This window comes from Anolis sagrei, chromosome 6 (genome assembly GCF_037176765.1).
Source record: "Anolis sagrei isolate rAnoSag1 chromosome 6, rAnoSag1.mat, whole genome shotgun sequence".
Lineage (NCBI taxonomy): Eukaryota > Metazoa > Chordata > Lepidosauria > Squamata > Dactyloidae > Anolis > Anolis sagrei.
In genome coordinates this window covers 39770523-39791553 of record NC_090026.1, presented here as the reverse complement: position 1 = coordinate 39791553, position 21031 = coordinate 39770523, and the positions used below count along the sequence as shown (strand labels likewise).

Here is a 21031-nt window from a genome sequence, read left to right as displayed (position 1 = left end):
TACTGCCTTTGGTTCACTTTAATGAAGTACCATCGGAACCTTTGCGTTCCAAATGCTATGACTATTACTGTGGCAATAACATTAGCAGTAAGCAGTATTAATGATTGTAGCCTAGGAAGGAAGGCTGAATGGGTTGACTCTCAACTCAGAGCTTTTGGTTTTTCCCTCGTCTTGGGTAGCATCGCTCATCCTGTGACCTCTTCTTTGTATGTGCTTTCAGCTGTCCGAAACGACAGAAACAAGAAGAAGAAAGATGCTCCAAAGCAGGAATGTTCGGAGAGCTATATCATCACGCCTGAGGTAGAGGATCTCATTGAGAAAGTACGCAAGGCCCATCAGGAGACCTTCCCTGCCCTCTGCCAGTTGGGTAAATACACCACGGTAAGTGGCAACTGAATGAAAGGAGGGCAGCTCACAGGGAGAGGGGTGAGATTGGTAGAAAGATAAATAGGGGAAACCATTATTGGTACGGTGTAAGTAAATTGCAATTCATTTACAAGAAGATTACCACTGGGATTGTGCAACTCTCCTCCTGCCGTGCCTCATACAGAAAGCCATATTATGTCATTTGAACAAATGTGGCTAATTGGTCCTATTTGCCCATGACAACAAAAGAAATTCCTGTCTAGTTCCTGGGGTTATTTGGGGCACTGATTCAGAAAATTGTACTGGGTGAACCACATCTGTTCTGGTTTTTTAGATGTAGTAATCATGACTTTCAATGGGTGAGCAGTTGAAACAGATATATTATGTATCTAAAAAACTAGAGCTTATAGGGGAAAACTGGTGCCACTTTTGGAATCAGAAAGTCAAATATATTCAGAAACAAGTCTCACATTTGAGGCACCAAAATGTATATTGGCCAGCGTTATTTATTCTTACGGAGCTGATTTATGTTGAAATTGGAATAATATTGCAGAAAGCCTCAGCTCACATAATGTATTCCCTAATAGCAACATGGTCACTTTAAGCCAATACATATATTCTCTTAAATAAAATGGTTTCCCACTAATATACATTCATGACCAAATGGACACAAACAGGTGTTTCAGTAATATTTAACACAGAGGAGTCTTAAATTATCCCTGTTCTCATGTAACACTGTCCTGAACAATATCCTGTTTTTCAGCCCAATTTGTCAGCTGTGATGCATCCAATACTAGTTGCTTGTATTTCCTGCAAAATAAACAAAACAAACAATGATTAAGAAAGTTTTAAAAGTATATAAATATATTAAAAGGTAAAAATAAGTTTCTGAAAACAGTCACATACCTGTAATAATAATAATAATAATAATAATAATAATAACAACAATAACAACAACAACAACAACTGGGTGCCATGCCAAAAGATCTCAGCTGGCATTTGGAAACAATAAACATTGACAAAATCACGATCTGTCAATTGCAAACGGCCAACTTACTTGGATCTGCACACATCATTCGAAAATACATCACACAGTCCTAGACGCTTGGGAAGTGTTCGACTTGTGATTTTGTGATACGAAATCCAGCATATAAATCTCATTTGCTGTGACATACTGTGTTTTTGTGTCAGTAAAATAATAATTCGCCAGATACATTATTATTCGCCAATACATCACACAGTCCTAGACACTTGGGAAGTGTCCGACGTGATCAAATACAAAAGCCACCATAGTGATCTTGTTTGCTGTGTACTAATTTTATGTATCTAAAAACAACAACAACTTTATTTATAAACAGCCCTATCTCCCTAAAGACACTCAGGGCAGTTTCCAACATATATGGCAAACATTCAGTGCCAAAGAGAAGACATATAAACAAATTACATCAAAATAAAAACATTGAAATTTTTCTAGCAAATAATTAAGTGGCCACAATCACAATCCATCTATTAACTCACATTTCTAGTAGGAAAATGTGTGTGTGTGTGCGTGCACGCACACACACACACTTCCAAGTCGTCTGTCAACTTACAGCAACGTATTGAGTTTCATAGGGTTTTCTTAGGTAAGGAATACACAAAGGTGGTTTGCTGTTACTTTCATCTGAAATTTAACCTACAACACCTGGTATCCTTTAATGGTCCTTATCCAAGTAATAACAGGCTTGACTCTGTTTAGTTTTCAATAGGATCTACATTTTTTTAACCATCACAGTGTTCAAGAACCAGGGGACAGCACATTATACCCAATGGTGCTCAAATGACAGAGGGACAGCACCTTCTGGCTCTGTGAAAAATTGGCCAGCAACATGGCTGGGATAACTTGTGTACTTTTTTAATAGATTCCTAATATCATAGAGCTAATCTTATCTTTAAGGACAAATCAGCCATATCACCTATCTGGCATTGTGTTGCCTTCCTTGGCTGCCTGAAACTGTCCATGATCTTTGGTGGAGAAACTTTTTCATCACTTGCCAACTAGTCCTTTAATTGGTGGGATCTGAGTCATTCTGCCTATGTTTTACTAGCACTGGGCTAAGAAGACAGCTAACTAGGTTAGGCAGACCCAGTCTGATTATTTTGTAGTTTTATTTGGCACTTTCCAACTCTTTTCGAGTTGCCATTAGCCAGAAATGAAAACAAAACAACCCACCTTACGTAGAATTTGTTGTTTAGCCTCAACTAGAATACAGTTTTTGAATCGCTTGTGGAATTATGAGTCAACATGTAGATAAATCCAAGTGATTCAATGGTTCTGCCTTGTTTAGAACTAACACTAGGGTTTAGACCAGTGGTTACCAACCCGTGGTCAAAGAACTAAAATATGGCCCGCGGCCTCACCATTACTACACTGTTGCAACAAGATGAACTGGTCTCGCAAAACCCTCTTATAATGCCAAAGTTTATTAAAGATGGTTTTCTGTGGGCAAGCAGATGGCGACTACTGGATGGTTTATGCTCTATATCAGGAACTAGAGCTGATATGGTCTATCCAGTGCAATTTTCTGAATCAACATCTCAAATAACCAAACCGAATCTAAAGTTGACCAAAAACTGATTCGTAACCCTTTTGGTACTAATGGTGGAGAGTGATCCCTGGTCAAGTGGTCCCTGGTCAAAAAAAAGGTTGGGAACCACTGAATTAGACCTTTGTGTTTTGGATTTAGAAATTTTTTTAATATCCCAATCTTTGGTTCAGTATTACCTCAAGATTGTTTTCAGCATTCTAAAGGCAAACCCAAAATCAGTTTTGTTTTCCAGTCTTGGTCTGATTGTTCTCAGATTACAACGTCTCTTTCCTTTGATGCTTTTATTCCATTTTTAATTTATGCAAGAAGATAAAAAGTTAAGTGTCATCAGATAGCTGCAGGCCTTATTGTTGGAGGATAATTCCCACAGTGCCTGTCTGTGTGGGCAGTGGCCAAGTTGGCTGGAAGGTTCTGGAATTTGTAGTGCAAAAAAAGTAACATTTCCAGTGGGTTGTTGTAGGTTTTTCAGGCTATATGGCCATGTTCTAGAATCATTCTCTCCTGACGTTTCACCTGCATCTATGGCAGGCATCCTCAGAGGTTGTGAGTTCTGAGGATGCCTGCCATAGATGCAGGCGAAACGCCAGGAGAGAATGCTTCTAGAACATGGCCATAAAACCCGAAAAACCTACAACAACCCAGTGATTCCAGCCATTGGACATTTACAGTTTTTTTTCATATGACTAAAGGCTTTCATTATGTTGTTTTTAATTTGTATGCTTTGTGATGTTACCTGGGAATCACTCTGAGTTCCCTCGGGGAGATGGAGCGGTATATAAATAAAGTATTATTATTATTATTATTATTATTATTATTATTATTATTATGTCCAATTACACCTTCCATGGGAAGATGATATTGTGTGACTTGGGAATGCAATGCTTCGTGAATTCACCCTGAAGAAAATCATTCTGATGATCAAGCAAAATTCTTCCATTTAAGCTTCTAAGAAGGAAAATTTGGGGTGAAAACTGAATGGCGAATCAAATCTGACCATTTTGTTTGAGTCTCAGATGTCATTCTCTAACCCTGTGTTTCTCTTGTCCTCCAGAATAACAGTTCTGATCAGCGGGTGTCTCTCGACATAGACCTATGGGACAAGTTCAGTGAACTATCCACAAAGTGCATCATCAAGACAGTTGAATTCGCCAAGCAGTTGCCAGGTTTCACCACGCTCACCATCGCTGATCAGATCACGCTTCTCAAAGCTGCCTGCCTAGACATCCTGGTAAGTAGGGAGTCCTTTCCCCTGTGAAACAAAGGCAGAAGTAGGACAGAAGTCAGAATTCTAGGTGTCCAGCTGGAAAGACTTAGAAGAACTGAATCTTAGTTCTCCAAGGAGGCTTACAATCCACATCTGTCCACCGGTAAACCACATCACCTAATTTCTGGCTTTGTTACAAGTAAAGGTGGAAGGAATGGGTGTAAACCTGATGCAATCAATGCTCTCCTTCTAGATCCTCCGGATATGTACGCGCTACACCCCAGACCAGGACACCATGACTTTCTCAGATGGCCTGACACTCAACCGCACGCAGATGCATAACGCAGGCTTTGGGCCACTCACGGATCTGGTCTTCGCCTTTGCCAACCAGCTGCTGCCACTTGAGATGGATGATGCCGAAACAGGACTGCTCAGCGCCATATGCCTCATATGTGGGGGTGAGTATCGTAATTGGGAGAAGTTGAGGGATAAGTTCTGGACCTAGGTCCTCGGGTGGTTGGCTACAGAGAGGAAATGCATGCCATCATCCCAGTGCACTGTGGCTCTCTGTGTGTGTGAGTGATAGTATGAGTGTGATGGCTCTGCCTTTGGTCCTGCTAGCCTCTAAAGCAGGGGTTCTCAAGCTTCCTAATGTCGCCACCCCTTAATACAGTTCCTCATGTTGTGGTGACCCCCAACCATAAAATTATTTTCATTGCTACATCATAACTGTAATTTTGCTACTGTTATGAATCGTAATGTAAATATCTGATATGCAGGCTGCATTTTCATTCACTGGACCAAATTTGGCACAAACACCCAATAGGCCCAAATTCGAATACTGGTGGGGTTCGGGGTTGATTTTGTCCTTTGGGAGTTGTAGTTGCTGGGGTTTATAGTTCACCTACAATCAAAGAGAGTTCTGAACTCCACCAATGATGGAATTGAATCAATCTTGACACACAGAGCTCCCATGACCAATAGAAAATACTGGAAAGGTTTGGCGGGCATTGATCTTGAGTTTTGGAGTTGTAGTTCACTTACATCCGGAGAGCACTGTGGACTAAAACAATGATGGATCTGGACCAAACATGACACAAATACTCAATATGCCCAAATGTGAACACTGGTAGATTTTGGGGAAAACAGATCAACAGAAAAATACTGGAGGGATTTGGGAGGAATTGACAGTGATTTAGGGGAGATATAGTTCATCTACCTCTGCAGAGCACTGTGTTCCTAAGACCATCATAAATATGTGTTGTCAAATGTTTTCATGGCCAGAATCACTGGGTTATTGTAGGTTTTTCGGGCTATATGGCCATGTTCTAGAGGAATTCTCTCCTGACATTTCACCTGCATCTATGGCAAGGATGCTTGCCATAGATGCAGGCGAAACGTCAGGAGAGAATGCCTCTAGAACATGGCCATATAGCCCGAAAAACCTACAACAACCCATAAATATGTGTTTTCTGATGGTCTTTGACGACCCCTCTGACATCCCCTCATGAGCTCCCCCAGGGGTCCTGACCCCCAGGTTGAGAAACGCTGCTTTAAAGGGCAAAGACAGAGGGAAAACTACATACACAGCTTGCTTTGACTTTAAAAATTAGGAAGAACATATAGAATAAGTTGCTGGTGATGGAGATAACCCACATGTTTGTTTTATGGCTGCTGCACAGGAACAGGAGAGCATTTTATGAATGGCAAACTCCGTTATAAGTAGTCTAAAAGCAATTATGTCCAATATCTTTTATAACAGTAATTAATATATAATTCAATTTTTATCAACTACCCTCTAGTAATCATTACAAAATGGTTGTAAGATTTATATTCATTCCTATTCGCAAAGTAGACTGGAGCCAAGTCTATGGCTGTTCATCTTTACCACCAAATTGGTGAAGCTTATGATACTTTAAGGCCCATTAAGTCTATGAATCTGCTCTAAACTTGTGGTCAAAATGCTGAAATACTGACAGCATTTTGACCACAGCTTGGATAAGTTTGTTTTTTGAGTGCCAACTCCCACTGTGCATGTAGTGTTCCTAAACCCTGGTTTTGTACCTGGGAGGGAATGATCTGGAAATTGAGCCTCTCTGTGTCACACTTGATCAGGAAGTCATAAATGCTGGTTTCCCACATTGGGTGGTGGATCGGTCAGTCGATGATTGCTCTTTCTTTGCTTTGGAAGTGTTCCTACATCAAAGATCAGTAGTGACAAAACCGTCCAGAATACTTGCTGGACTTGGCCTATAAAATTCTATATGGCTCCGGCCCAGCTTACTTGTCCGAACGTATCTCCCTCTACGTTCCACCTCATAATTTAAGATCTACTGGGGAGGCCCTGCTCTCTGTCCCACTGGCTTCGCAAACGCATCTGGTGGGGACGAGTGACAGGGCCTTCTCAGTGGTGGCCCCCCCGCTTGTGGAATTCGCTCCCCAGCGAGATCAGATCGGCATCCTCCCTTGTCAAGTAGGGGAGCCAATGTGGTGTAATGCTTTGAGTGCTTTGAGGACAATGACTCTGAATGCAAAGGTTCAAATCCCTGTTTGACCATCAGATCCACTGGGTGAGCTTAGCTGAGTCACACTCTCTCAGCTTGAGAAAAAAGCAATGTCACACCTTTTCTGAGCAAAGCTTGCCAAGAAAACACTGATAGGTTCGCAATGCCTGGGAAATAACTTGAAGAAAAATGACAACAATGTTAATAAGAGATCGGTCTGTTTATGAAGTGTCTTTATGAAATACGGAGATTTTTATGTTTTTGGTGGGAGGCTTTTAAACATAGAGGGCCGCCCCTCCCCTTTAAATGAATAAAGACCTGGAAAAACTTGGATATTTAAAGCTACTTAAAAGTCTAGCCCTAAGATTTTGCTTCAGGCTTTAAGGCACCCAAGGCAAAAGCAATCACATGAGAAAGATAGCCTAACTTATTCCACAGGCTATACTTAAGACATATTTAAGAACAAAGTGTATCTGGGACAATGTGTTGTTGAAGAATTTCATGAGCAGAATCAGTAGGTTGCTGTGAGTTCTCTGGGTTGTATGGCCATGTTCCAGAAGCATTCTCTCCTGATATTTTGTCCACATTTGTGGCAGGCATCCTCGGAGTCAGCCATAGTAGAGCACCTGATGAACCAACCTGGACACAGCATATTATTTGAGAACACAGAAATGCTGGACCACTTTAATAACTACACAAAGAATCCATTCAAATCCACAAGCATGTGGACAATTTTAACAGAAAGGAAGAAACATGAAAATGAACAAAATCTGGCAACTATTATTTTAAAAACTCTAAAATCAGGTCAGTAAATAAAGAGCAACACTCAAAAAGCAGGGGAATTCCAGACAAGAAACAATCAGGGCCAGCTAACTCCTCCCAACAAAGAAGTCTCCCATGCAGCAGCCAGGCATACTTTGAAGCTGCAAGGCCATTAAATGCTAATCAAAGTGGCCAATTGCCTCAAACAAATAAGAGTTCTTTCTCCCACCCTGGACATTCCACAGATATAGAAAGCTTACTTGCCTGATTTCCAACACACCTTAGTATGCCTTCTATAGATGTGGGCGAAACGTCAGGAGAGAATGCTTCTGAACATTGTCCTACATCCCGGAAAACACATAGCAACCCTGTATCTGGGACCTTCAATCCACCACCTCCCAAAGCCCTCGATGCTACAAATCAACTCTTGGATTTCTGGTTTCTACTCTGCAAATCAAAACCCTTATTCTTCTCAATTAGACTGAGTCATTTAAGTTTGTTGAGAACTCCCTATTCCCTTGTCCAACATTTCAGGAGAATGGGAACTTAGAGAACATGAGCACCCTAGCAATTGACCCTGAACAGATCATCTTGAGCCAAGATGAAGTGCACATCCCATTAAGCTACAGGCATACAGTCTTCCCTAACACCTTCTCAAACTCTAGCCTCTAAATTCTAGCAGCAAATTGGGGAAACCGCTCTGGATCAAGCAAAAAATTATTAAAATTCTGGGTATTGTTCCTCTTCTTGTTGTAACTTGTAAGCTTTCATTTGTAATGAATACTATAGCTCAGAATGAATTCTAAGATCCCTGGACCCAAACCTTCTTTGAACTCCTCTCAATCCTGCTTAATATTTATTTTTTATTATTATTTATTTATTGTACTGTTTTTACCTGTTGTATCTTATATGTGCATCCTGGAGTGCCTTGTAAGTCGCTAAGGGAGCTCAGGTAGATGGTGGTGGGATATACATAAAGACTTATTATTATTATTATTATTATTATTATTATTATTATTATTTGAAACACAACAAGACGAGTCCACAGCAGACACTCTGCTGGCTGTTGTATTGGATAACACGTCGGACACTTCCCAAGTGTCTAGGACTGTGTGATGATGATGATGATGATGATTATTATTATTGTTTGAAAAACTACGAGATGAGCTCCACATATTTAACATCAATCTTGATTCAAAATCCTACAGCATTAAAAAACAAAACAAAACCCTGGAGACTGTATTTGGCTGTCAATGTTTTTGGCGGTCAGACAAGCAAGAAACAAATTTTGCTTGCTTGTCCATTAAAATCCCACACAAAGTACTTTGTTTTCCTCTTCCCCTGCACACAAACAGCATACTTCTCTTAACTCTGGGAAAAAGGAGGCCAGGAGAGCCTCTTTTGTGTGCTGCATCTCTACCCAACAGTGCCACCAGGTGGCAGGAGGTTCTTTGGGCAACATGAAAGTTTGTGATTGTGATAGCTTTTGATGTATCCAAGACAGTTGAGTGCATGGATGGGCGTGTAGCAATATAATTTTTAGTAATAATATTTCTGACTACAAAACCTTATCCCGGTAATGTTTATTTATTTTATTATTATTTATTTACAATATTTCTATCCTGCCCTTCTCAACCCCGAGGGCGGACTCAGAGCGGCTAATGCTGGCAACAATTCGATGCCGCAAATATCACAATAAAAACAATATAAAACCGTAAATACACAATAGATTAAAACAATAGCATTAGTTATACAATCATATAGACGCTTCCATTATTATCACAATCATATGGTACAGTTCAATGTCCAAAGTGCCGTTATGCCTGCTAGCCAAAGGTTGGTTCCACAACCACGATTTCAGTTCTTTCCTAAAGGATAGGAGGGAGGACGCTGATCTAATCTCTCTGAGGAGCGAGTTCCACAAGCGGGGGGTCACCACCAAGAAGGCCCTGTTCCTCGTCCCCTTCAGACGCGTTTGCTAGGCTGGTGGAACCGATAGCAGGGCCTCCCTGGTGGATCTTAAACTATGAGGTAGAACGTAGAGGGAGATAATAATAATAATAATAATAATAATAATAATAATAATAATCTTTATTTATATCCCGCCACCATCTCCCCCAACGAGGACTCGTAGCGGCTTACAACAAATTACAATACAAAAATACAAACTGCAAAAAAATAAACAACATAACAATAAAGTATAAAACATCAAAGCATATAAAAAACATACACAAAACATAATTACACAAAAAAAGTTACATTCTGACAAGTAAGCTGGGCCGGAGCCATATATGTTGCCATCTAACAGCACGCACCAAGAATTTACTTTCACTATAAAGGAAAGAGTGCAAAAGCCTCAGATGTTGTTGTCATGTCATTTTTAATAAATGCCTGCGTACCATGCAATGCCTGTTTTGTGTTGTGTGGATGATGACAGGCATCCATCTATCCATCTCCTCTTCCCTGGCAGATTTCCCATTTGCCAAGTGGACTTGTAGTATAGCATTTGCATAGTAGCAACCATATGTGTGTGTGTGTCTTTGTATACACACAAATTTGCAATCATTAATTAGTTTGGTTGTAGAAAAGCCATTATGCTCTTAAGCAGTGGTTCTCTATTTGTGATCCTCCAGATGTTTTGGATTTCAACTCCCAAGTGTCCCAGCCAATGTGGCCAATGCCCAGAAGTTCTGTGAGCTGAAATCCCAAACATCTGGAGGATCAAACGTTGAGAACCACTCAAAGCATCCCAAGTTATGAAATAACTCTGAACTTATGTAGACATAGATGAGTTCGCTTATTTTTAGTCGATGGCAGTTCTGCATGTGCTCATAAGCCTGCTTCATGCCATTTCTGCATTCATCTGCCAACTAAAGCACACAAATCAGTTTTCAAAATGCATTTTGCCCACAAATATGCATTATCACACACATTTGAACCTAAAATGCATATGTTTGTATTTTGGTGTGATTTAGGCCAGACAATTATGAAAACAAGAGGTTATGTTTCACTCTGGTTATTCGTGCAGGAAGTTTATATTTGGTTAATTGGCTTAAAATGCAAAATTACTCATTTATGAATCTAAAACATACCAAAAATGAAACAGTGCACCCAATCTTCTCTATATTGCATTCGCATGATTAATGAAAGGTTTCTAGTTCTTGCTGTTGTGTGCCTTCAAGTTGCTTTCAGCTTATATCAACCCTGTAGTGAACATATCATAGGATCAATGTGAAATACAGTGGTCACAATCTTGTGGGACATGAGAGAAGCCTCCCACAGGATGATAAAACATCCGGGCATCTCCTGGGCAATGTCCTTGCAGACAGAGAGTTCTCTCAAACCAGAAGAGACTTGCCGTTTCTCAAGCCGCTCCTGACACCAAAAAACCCCATCTTATAACTTCTGTGTCTCAAATGTGGAACTTTTTTCTCAGTGAGGGATTTGCTCATTTTATCCCTGCTGTTGTTTACTTCCCACCTGTTGTGCATCTGCTAACTCACTGTATTTTCTAGGATGACATGTTGAGTTTTGTCCTATCTATACAAACAAAATCTGTTTGTATAGATATTTATTAGAATAATTTCTCTTCTTTACTTTCTATTTCAAATAAGGCAGTGAGGTTTACAGTCTTCAACAAGTACAAAGCCCCTCCTAAATGCAAACTCCATTACATCTAGGATAGACTACTGCAATGCACTCTATGTGGGGTTGCCTTTGAAGACTGCTTGGAAGCTTCAAATAGTCCGACGAGAGGCAACCAGGTTAATAACTGGGGCGGCATACAGGCAGCATACAACTTCCATGTTACGACAGCTCCACTGGCTGCCAGTTGGCTACCGAGCACAATTCAAAGTGCTGGCTTTGGCCTATGAAGCCCTAAACGGCCCCGGCCCAAATAATCTGTCCGAACGCATCTCCCCCTATGAACTATCGCAGAGATTAAGATCCTCTGGGGAGGCCCTGCTTTCCATCCCGCCATTGTCACAGGCACGATTGGTGGGGACGAGAGACAGGGCCTTCTTGGTGATTGCTCCCTGGCTATGGAACTCCCTTCCTGGTGAGATCAGGTCGGTCCCCTCCCTCCTGTCCTTTAGAAGGATGGTAAAAACTTGGCTGTGGGACCAAGCTTTTGGGACAGGGCAATGAAGCAGCAGTGGGAAAGATGACAAGGACAATTGGATTTGATGTGGATGGCTAAGACAGTTTTAAATGGTGTATTTTAATATTTTGACACGTATTTTTAATGTTTATGTATGTGAATCTGTGTATATGCTGTGCTCCGCCCTGAGTCCCCTTCGGGGGTGAGAAAGGCGGAATATAAATGTTTTAAATAAATAAATAAATAAATAAATGTCAGAGTGCTTCCAGGCTCTACATCAGGGGTCCTCAAATTAAGGCCTGAGGGCCGGATATGGCCCTCCAAGGTCATTTACCTGGCCCTCACTCAGGGTCAACCTAAGTCTGAAATGACTTGAGAGCACACAACAACAACATCAACAATGCTATCTCATCAGCCAAAAGCAGGCCCACACTTCCCATTGAAATACTAATAAGTTTGTATTTATTAAAATTGTTCCTCATTTTAATTATTGTATTGTTTTAAAGTGTTTTTTGCACTACGAATAAGACATGTGCAGCGTGCATAGGAATTCATTCATCCTTTTTTCAAATTATAATCCGACCCTCCAACAGATTGAGGGACTGTGACCTGGCCCTCTGTTTAAAAAGTTTGAGGATCCCTGGTCTACATTAATGCTTCTCAAAGTGCCCGTTTGTGAATCATCAGATGCCACTCTTTGGAGAGCTTCCAAGAAGGAAAGAAACAGTTGTATGCAGTGGGTAATAGGCCTGGGTAACAACGCAAAAATTTGTTTCTAAAATCGATTTGTATTTGGGGGGTTTTTTTGTTTCGATATTTAAAATAATTACAAAATTTTCCTTTTAAAAAGTTCGATATTTACGAAATTTCGTAAATGGTAAAAAATTAACGAATCGATTTCCGAAACAATAACTAATCGAATCGTTAATGGCGGACGCGACCGCGAAATACGCTAAAAAACCTCCAAAACCTTCTGAAGCTTCCCTCTCCCTCTGTTCTTGACTGTTGGTGTGATATTATAATTTTTTTTCACTAATTAAACCATAAAACTGGCCCAGACATGCGGAAATAATAACGAAACGACCTCAGAACAATAACGAAACGAATACAATAACGAAATACGAAGCATTTACAAAACGTGTTTAAAAATTCATTTTTTTAAATGATTGCTCCAGAATGGTTCGTTATCGTTTTGTAATTGGAAAAATTAACGAATTATTAACGAATTATGAATTAACGAAATGAAACCGCCCAGGCCTAGTGGGTAATAATAGTGTATCAGTCCTTCGTATATTGTGGGAAAGTGTCTTGTTTCTCATACCGGATAACTTATGAAGCACTGCTCTACACAGTTCCTGGTTCATATCCCTTTACTTATTGCATAAGTTAGGTAATTTTTTCAAGATTTCATAGGTAGACGTTTATGTTAGCAGATCTAATAACATCATGGAAATTTGCTCTTATGTACAAATTCACACACATTAGCACATGATTTGTATCTTTAAGTAGTGAGTATGCACAGTTATGCATGGGATGTTTGCCAGATGACCTCTATGTTTTTCTAACTTCCTGCTTCCTCACCAGATCGGCAGGACCTGGAACAACCGGACCGAGTAGATAAGTTGCAGGAACCACTTTTGGAGGCCCTAAAAATCTACGTGAGGAAGAGGAGACCTAGCAAACCCCATATGTTCCCCAAAATGTTGATGAAGATCACAGACCTCCGAAGCATCAGCGCAAAGGGTAATGGCCAGGCTCCGGGTTTTCTAAGGAAAATGTCTCCCATTGAAAGTTGGGCTTTGTGTAGCAGGAGAAGAAAAGACATGCTGAAGTATAAGGCTGTACCTTTCGGAATGTACATTTAGGCTTAAAAACAAGCAATTTGATAATGTACACAGACACAGGGTGATTTACAGCAAGCTGCACTTGTAGAAGTCTCTTTTTAAAACTACAACTCCCATAATTCTCTTTTGCAAAAAGGACAGACAACTCTCCACATTTGCAAGGGCTAAGGGCACAAGACCCCCCATGAAAGTCTAAATGTACAAATTATTTTAAAAAAATATTTAAAAATGACTTCCCCAGCAATCAAAGCACACAATAGCAAATTCTCTCTCTCTTCCGGATTACAGTTCCCAGAATCCCCCAGACCAGGCCCTTTAGGAGAGGAGGAGGATCCAAATGCACTGCTTCCAAGCTTCAAGCTTTCTTCTCCATGGATTTCTTTGAGAGGATCCCAATCCATGCTTATTTCCAATTTCCTATTCCTGGGCTGCAATTCCCAGATTAGATAGATTTAGATAGGTAAGTAGATAGATTGATCAGGAGGACTGCAGTCCAAGAACACGTAGAGAAGGAGGAAAGGGGAAAAAGAGGAAGGGAAAGAAAAGAGGAGGGAGGGAGGGAAGAGGATGAGAAGGAAGGAGAGAAGGAAAGAAAAGGAAGGAAGGAGAGAAAGAATTGAGAGAAAGAGGAAGGGAAGGTTGGCCACAGTAACACGTGGTGGGTACAGCTAGTAAATAAATAATAATAAAGAATGTGTGCAGCGATCCTGAATCCTTCCCGAAGCTAAACAGTATTGGGCAATGTTTTTGGTGTCAGGTGGAGAACAAGAAAACTTGTTCTGAGGTTTAGAAGGTGTTTGGGTGAGGCCTTGCACTCTCTGAGTTACATCCTGTATAGACTACTGCAACACTCTCTACGTGGGGTTGCCTTTTGAAGACTGTTCGGAAGCTCCAAATGGTCCAACGAGCGGCAGCCAGGTTGGTAACAGGAGCGGCGCCCAGGGAGCACACAATTCCTCTGTTGCGCCAGCTCCACTGGCTGCCAATTTGCTACCGAGCACAATTCAAAGTGCTGGCTTTAGCCTATAAAACCCTAAACGGTTCTGGCCCAGCTTACCTGTCCGAAGGTATCCTTCCTTACGAACCCTCTAGGAATTTAAAATCTTCTGGGGAGGCCCTGCTCTCGGCCCTGCCATCTTCACAGGCTCGATTGGCGAGGACGAGGAATAGGGCCTTCTCAGCGGTGGCCCCTCGGTTGTAGAATGCCCTCCCCAGGGACATTAGATCAGCCCCCACCCTCTTAATGTTTCGCAAAAAAGTTAAAACCTGGCTATATGAGCAGACCTTCCCAAATGCAGTGTAGCTATTAAACTCTGATCTTGGAATGGTTGAACAACGTGACTGGATAATGACTGGTAATGAAATGCAGAGGACTTATGGTTTTTATTGTATTGCTGATGTTAATTGTAATGAATTTTTACCTGTGTTAAATGTTTGTAATGTTTAAATTATTTTTGTACTGTTGTGGGCATCGAATTGTGCCGTTTTGTAAACTTCCATGAGTCGCCCTCGGGCTGAGAATGGCGGTATAGGAGCATAGTAAATAAATAAATAAACAAACAAATATCTCTCTTCTTCTCCACCCCGCTCCACAGGTGCTGAAAGAGTCATTACCTTGAAGATGGAGATCCCTGGGTCGATGCCCCCACTCATCCAGGAGATGCTGGAGAACTCTGAAGGCATGGACACGTTGGGGGCCTCGACGGGGTCCTCGTCCCGCAGCCTTGCCCCACCTCCAGGCAGCTGCAGCCCCAGCCTTTCTCCCAGCTCCAACAGAAGTAGCCCTGCCACCCATTCGCCGTGACCCCACTGGCCACCAGGACAAGCCGCTTGACCACCCCCTTCCCTGCACACTTCGGTCTTTTGTTCCCTGGCGATGCCTGGACAAACGTCTGAGGAGCAGGGGTGGGGCGAAGGGGGGAAGCCGTGGGACCTCATGCCACTGGAAGCAATCTCCTCTCCCCCCACCCTCTCTGCGCCACGTGGGTCACGGTCGGGCCCATAAAGGTGGGCTCCGCGTACTGTTCCATACCAGCACACATCTTTTGTTCAACCGTTCCAGCAAAAGAGGGGTTCTGCTCGCAATGGAGGCCCACTCTCCCACCGCGGAGGCACAGATCGTATACAGGAAATTCCGAACTCTCTGCAGACAGATCGACGAGCCGATCTGGAGGACAGATGCTCAGAACTAAGAGCGAGACTTTGCATATATATATATATAAATATACATATATATATATTAAAAACAAACAAACAAACAGCTGATTACAGAAAAAAAATCACCTCCTATGTGGCACGCACCAACCCACTGTCCTCTTCATCCTGTCGTGCACACATACACACCTCCACAATTGGGGGTTGCCTGCTTCTTGTTGCAGTGAAAATGAAGTGGTGTTCTTTATTTTCCCCTCTCCCTCTCCCTCTTTCTCTCTCTTTCTGGTTGAGTTTGCATTTCAAATGTTTCAGGGGGAAAGGGTGTAATGTTTCCTGTTTTGTTTTTTGTTTTCTTTTTTAATGGCTCAGACCCCCTTTGATTGTCCTCAACTTGACCGTGCAAAGTTCCCTTTCTCCTCCTTCCTTCCCTTGCCTCTTCTCCCACTCCTTGTCCACCCACACATGCCTAAAAATGTCACCAGCAAATAATAATAATGATAATAATAAAGTAAAATTAGTTCTTCAGGTTAAGAAAAAAAAAAGAGTACACATAGAACAAGGAGGGAAGGATTTCATTTAAGAAAGAAGAAATATTATATCTATAAATATCTATAAATATCTATAAATACGTTTTAAAAAGAAAACTTTGTAAAAGTTTGGACATTCGGAAGGTTTCTAGAAAGAGCTTGGCAAGGAGAAAACCGAGGGAAACAAGATTTGTGTAGGGGGGTTGGTCACAATTTTCTTTTTTAATGTGAAACCTGTATTCAGAGCTACATGTTTTTAAAAATCAGGGGCCACACTGACACACAAGGCTAAACCAGAATAACAAGGGTTCTCTGGCTTATTGGTACTGAGCAGCGGCCAGTGCACACATCCCAGTCACTCCAGCCTGATTCTCTCTGGAAATCTGAACTGCAAAGGTGGACAACTTTGGCCAATCTAGGGCTCATTTGGATCAACCTGTTCTGTCCCTTAAAACTGGGTGCTTTTATTTTTTGGAAGTTAAAAAACAACCTAGGTAAAAGCACTGTTTTGATGGAACTTGGCATAAAACCGGGGACAGGGTGATTCATCCCTGATTTTAAAAAGGCCTCTTCCTGTTTGTGGCATGGCTTTGTTCCCAATTTACGGAGACCCTAAGGCAGTGTTTCTCAACCTTCCTAATGTTGCAACCGCTTAATACAGTTCCTCAGGTTGTGGCAACCCACAACCATAAAATTATTTTCGTTGCTAATTCATAACTGTCATGTTGCTACTGTTACGAATTGTAATGTAAATATTCAATATGCAGGATGTATTTTCATTCATTGGACCAAATTTGGCAAAAATACCTAATATGCCCAAATTTGAGTACCTGTGGAGTTGATTTTTGTCATTTGGGAGTTATAGTTTGCTGGGATTTATAGTTAAGCTACAATCAAAGAGCATTCTTAACTCCACCAACAATAGAATTGAACACACAACCATGACCAACAGAAACTACTGGAAGGGTTTGGTGGGCATTGCCCCTAAGTATGGGAGTTGTAGTTCACCTACATCAGTGATGAGCAACCTTTTGAGCTTGGTGTGTCAAAATTTGCCAAAAACCTGAGCACAACTTGGGTGGGGTGTCAACTTCGAGAAAAAAATCCATAATTTTGAAATATTTATAATTTAAATAAGAAAAATGCATATTTCATGCTGAGTTATGGAGTGAACAATGCTCAAACATGCAGATGTTACATTTGTAGAGCCTTTTACAATTTTAAAGATTGAATTAGATTGGCTCTTATAAGGTGTATTTCTCTGTATGCGGCCACATGTGGCCGCGTGTCATCAAAAATAGCCATGTGTGTCAATGCTGATACGGATGTCATAGTTTCACCATCACGGACCTACATCCAGAGAGCACTGTGGACTCAAACAGTGATGAATCTGGACCAAATTTGGCCCGAATAATCAATATACCCAAATGTGAAGACTGGTGGAGTTTGGGGAAAATATGCCTTGACATTTGGGAGTTGTAGTTGCTGGGCTTTATAGTTCACCTACAATCAAAGAGCATTCTGAATCCCACCAACGATAGAATTCGGCTAAACTTCGCACACAGAATCCCCATGACCAACACAAAATACTGTGTTTTGTGATGGTTTTTGGCGACCCCTCTGACATCCCCTCGCAACCCCCAAGAGGTCCCATCCCCAGGTTGAGAAACACTGTCCTAAGGCAAACCTAGTACCAGGTTTTCTTGGCACAGTTTGTCCAAAGGGAGTTTGCCTGTGCCTTCAGGTAAGACTGAGATTTGAGCAAGGTCAATGGATTTCCATGGCCAAGTCCGGGATTTAGACCTTAGTCTTTGGAGTTATATTTCAAGACTGTGCTGGCTCTCATTAGAAAAGCTTCTCAGCTATAGTTGGGTATGTGGAAGAAGGATAATAAAATATAGTGGAAGGGTTTAAAAATGGGAAGAGAGCCTTGTATTGTCTACCTCTGAGCTCAGGATGGACACGGCTTCATGTTATGTCCAAATGCAGACATAGCTTGGCTCGACTCAGGCCAGGCAATAGACCCAAAAGAGGCCTTTTTGAAACCGTAAAATAGTATGCTGTTTTAGGACAAGGAGGCTTTTTAAAAACCAAGAAACAAAACATTGCAGTTCATTTCTTGATCGGAAAAAGGTTTTTCCTGGATCTAAACTAAAACATGCGGCAAAAATATGGCAAAGTTATCTCCGACCTGCCAAAGGGCACCAAGAACATTGTAAACAAACAAAACAAAAATGGAATGGGCACCCTTGGAGATCTCAAAAATTATTGGGAAGGAGCTGGTATCAGGATGCGCTGCTCATTGTTGATAAATCTGAATTCTTAGCAATTCCAACCAAGCAAATCTGGGTCGTGTGAGTTAAAGGTGCTTAATTTTGGATGGATTTGTATCCTTCGGTTATTGGCTGCTTTGACTGAGAGCTGTTCTTTTTGGATCAGTCTCGGATACATAACTACAATCTGGCAAGATTTGGCGGGAGGGGCAGATGAAAATTTGGGAAGCAAGTCAAGGTTTTAAGCACTGTGATAAAAGTGTTATTTTGAGCAAAAAAAATGCTTGGAGTTTTCTGAAGTATGTGTGTGTGCTCGCTCGCGCATGTGTGAAAAACAACCCTACAGTGTTCTATGTTTCCACTAACAACCCCCTTCCATTAACTTTAAAGCTGCTTTTAAATTTTTAGAACAAATGACACTTGGTTTTGTAATCTTCAGTTTCAAAGGGGAATTTTCCCCTCCCTTCCCGTTATTTTTTTTCTGCATTCCCTCTATTTTCAGTTTTCTGAACAGAAACAGTTGTCCCTGTTTTATGGGGAGGAACAATGAGTTTGGGGACCTCAAGAATAGAGCTAAGGACCTAACACTGCCTCAACTGGGTTTTGAAACTGGTTTTCTTTCAAAAATTCTCCTTTACTCTAATGAGATATCACAAATTATTTGACATGTCACTTTGATGGAGGGGTTGGTGGCAGCCCTTGAAGACAAACAAGACTAAGCCTACAATCCTATACACACTTAAGAACTGTTAAGTTTTGAGGCCCCCCTGGTGGTGCAGCGGGTTAAACTGCTGAGCTGCTGAACTTACTTACCGAAAGGTTGGTGGTTCGAATCTGGGGATTGGGGTGAGCTCCCGCTGTTAGCCCCAGCTTCTGCCAACCTAGCAGTTCGAAAACATGGAAATGTTAAGTACCACTTCTACGGGAAGGTTAAGGCACACCATGCAGTCATGCCGGCCACATGACCTAGAACAGTGGTTCTCAACCTGGGGTCCCCAGATGTTTTTGACCTACAACTCCCAGAAATCCCAACAGCTGATAAACTGGCTGAGATTTCTGGGAGTTGTAGGCTAGAAACATCTGGGGACCCCAGGTTGAGAACCACTGACCTAGGAGCTGTCTACGGACAATACCAGCTCTTTGGCTTAGGAATGGAGATGAACACCACCCCCCAGTCAGGCACAACTAGACTTAATGTCAAGGGAAAACCTTTACCTTTAAGCTTTGAGGCTATATATCTATTCTTCTTTAAGACCCATTGGCCTGTAGACGTGGTCAGGATGGTTCTCCAACAAGTATACTATTATGCATGTCTACTCAGAATTAAGTCAATGGGTCTTACTTCCTCAAACTATGGTAGATATAGGATAACCACACTTAGGGTTCATGAAACGAATACAGTTCCTCCACATTTGCAGTTCTGACTTTTGCAGATTTGATTATTCACAGATTTTATTTCAAAAGTTATCTCTGGGAATCTAGGTCATCTATTCGAGTCTTTTTTTTGAGGTGGGGGTAGAGATTTCTAGAGAGAATACCTCTCTAGGAACATCTAGGTCAGTGGTTCCCAACCTGGGGTCCCCAGATGTTTTTGGCCTACAACTTCCAGAAATCCCAGCCAGTTTACCAGCTGTTAGGATTTCTGGGAGTTGAAGGCCAAAAACACCTGGGGACCCCAGGTTGAGAACCACTGATCTATGTCCTCCAATGCGATACTATGGTCAGCTTCCAATGGACGTTGACCATACAACCGACAGAGATTCCTACAGAGGTCTTCTCTCAGGTTAAAAAAAAACCCAGCAATTTCATTATCCAAGTTTTTCACTTCCATGGGAGTCCTGTGGCCCTAGCCTCAGTGAATGTGGAAGGCTGACTGTACATTATTTCTTTCTTCCTGACTAAGAAGATTCATGATATTTGGCTAGAAATATTCCAGATTTACTTTCAGACTATAAAAAGAAATATTTTCCAACACACTCGCACACGAAAAATTGTGACTCGCTTCAAAACTATGTGTGCAAGGATGAGGATAGGGGGGATGGTCTGTGCAGGGTTAGGACACACACACCATTTTGTTACTCATTTTCCAGATTATTTTTCTGTTGAGATTTTGGTGTCTTAGAATCTACGACATGAAAATTCAAAATTGTGGGGATGTGGGAGGGGGATGCCGAAGTAACTGGGGTTTCTTTTTCCGGGAAGCTCCTCCCTCAGGTTTGAAGGGCATGTGCTCCACACCTCTCAGATATGTATATAAAGCTGTTGTTCTTTCATATAAAAAGATACTGGTGAGTTTACATCCTCCAATAATTACTTCATTCGGTGGGCAAGCCGGGGTTTGCTGTGGGGGGGGGTTTTTTTTTGGTCTTTATTTTAATTGAAACCAACAGCTCTTTGCCTTAAGTGAATCCGGCTATCCAGTTCTGCTGTGGGTGGTATGCAGCAGTTTGGTAGGGTCTATATTATTAAATGACACTACTGTAGAAAAAGAAATTAAGATTTTTCTCCCCTGTGAGTAGACAGATAATTTTGCTCAATTTTATGCTTTTAGCAGGAAAGAAAGCGAATTTAACAACAGGAGTGACGAGAGTGGGAGTGAAAACAGCCAGTATAATTCTGAATTTGGTGGAAAGGGTTCTGTAGAAGAATTACATAGCTGAACTGAGTGAACACACGTCTTTATCCTGAAACTAGGGTGGGAATAGTG

At 41.5% G+C, this 21031-nt stretch overlaps 1 protein-coding gene across 5 annotated transcripts in view; it reads left to right on the top strand.

Moving 5' to 3' along the window:
• The window catches only part of RARA (retinoic acid receptor alpha), a 362996-nt gene extending 342375 nt beyond the window's left edge, over positions 1 to 20621 (top strand). For all 5 annotated transcript variants that reach the window (XM_060781034.2, XM_060781033.2, XM_060781031.2 and 2 more), the window contains 5 exons: positions 221 to 381; positions 4006 to 4182; positions 4412 to 4616; positions 13111 to 13269; positions 14966 to 20621. In XM_060781034.2, coding sequence (XP_060637017.1) covers positions 221 to 381; positions 4006 to 4182; positions 4412 to 4616; positions 13111 to 13269; positions 14966 to 15174 — 911 coding nt within the window. In that variant the 3' untranslated portion in view covers positions 15175 to 20621. The remainder of the gene's footprint in view (positions 1 to 220; positions 382 to 4005; positions 4183 to 4411; positions 4617 to 13110; positions 13270 to 14965) is intronic.
• Positions 20622 to 21031: the final 410 nt, after the last annotated feature.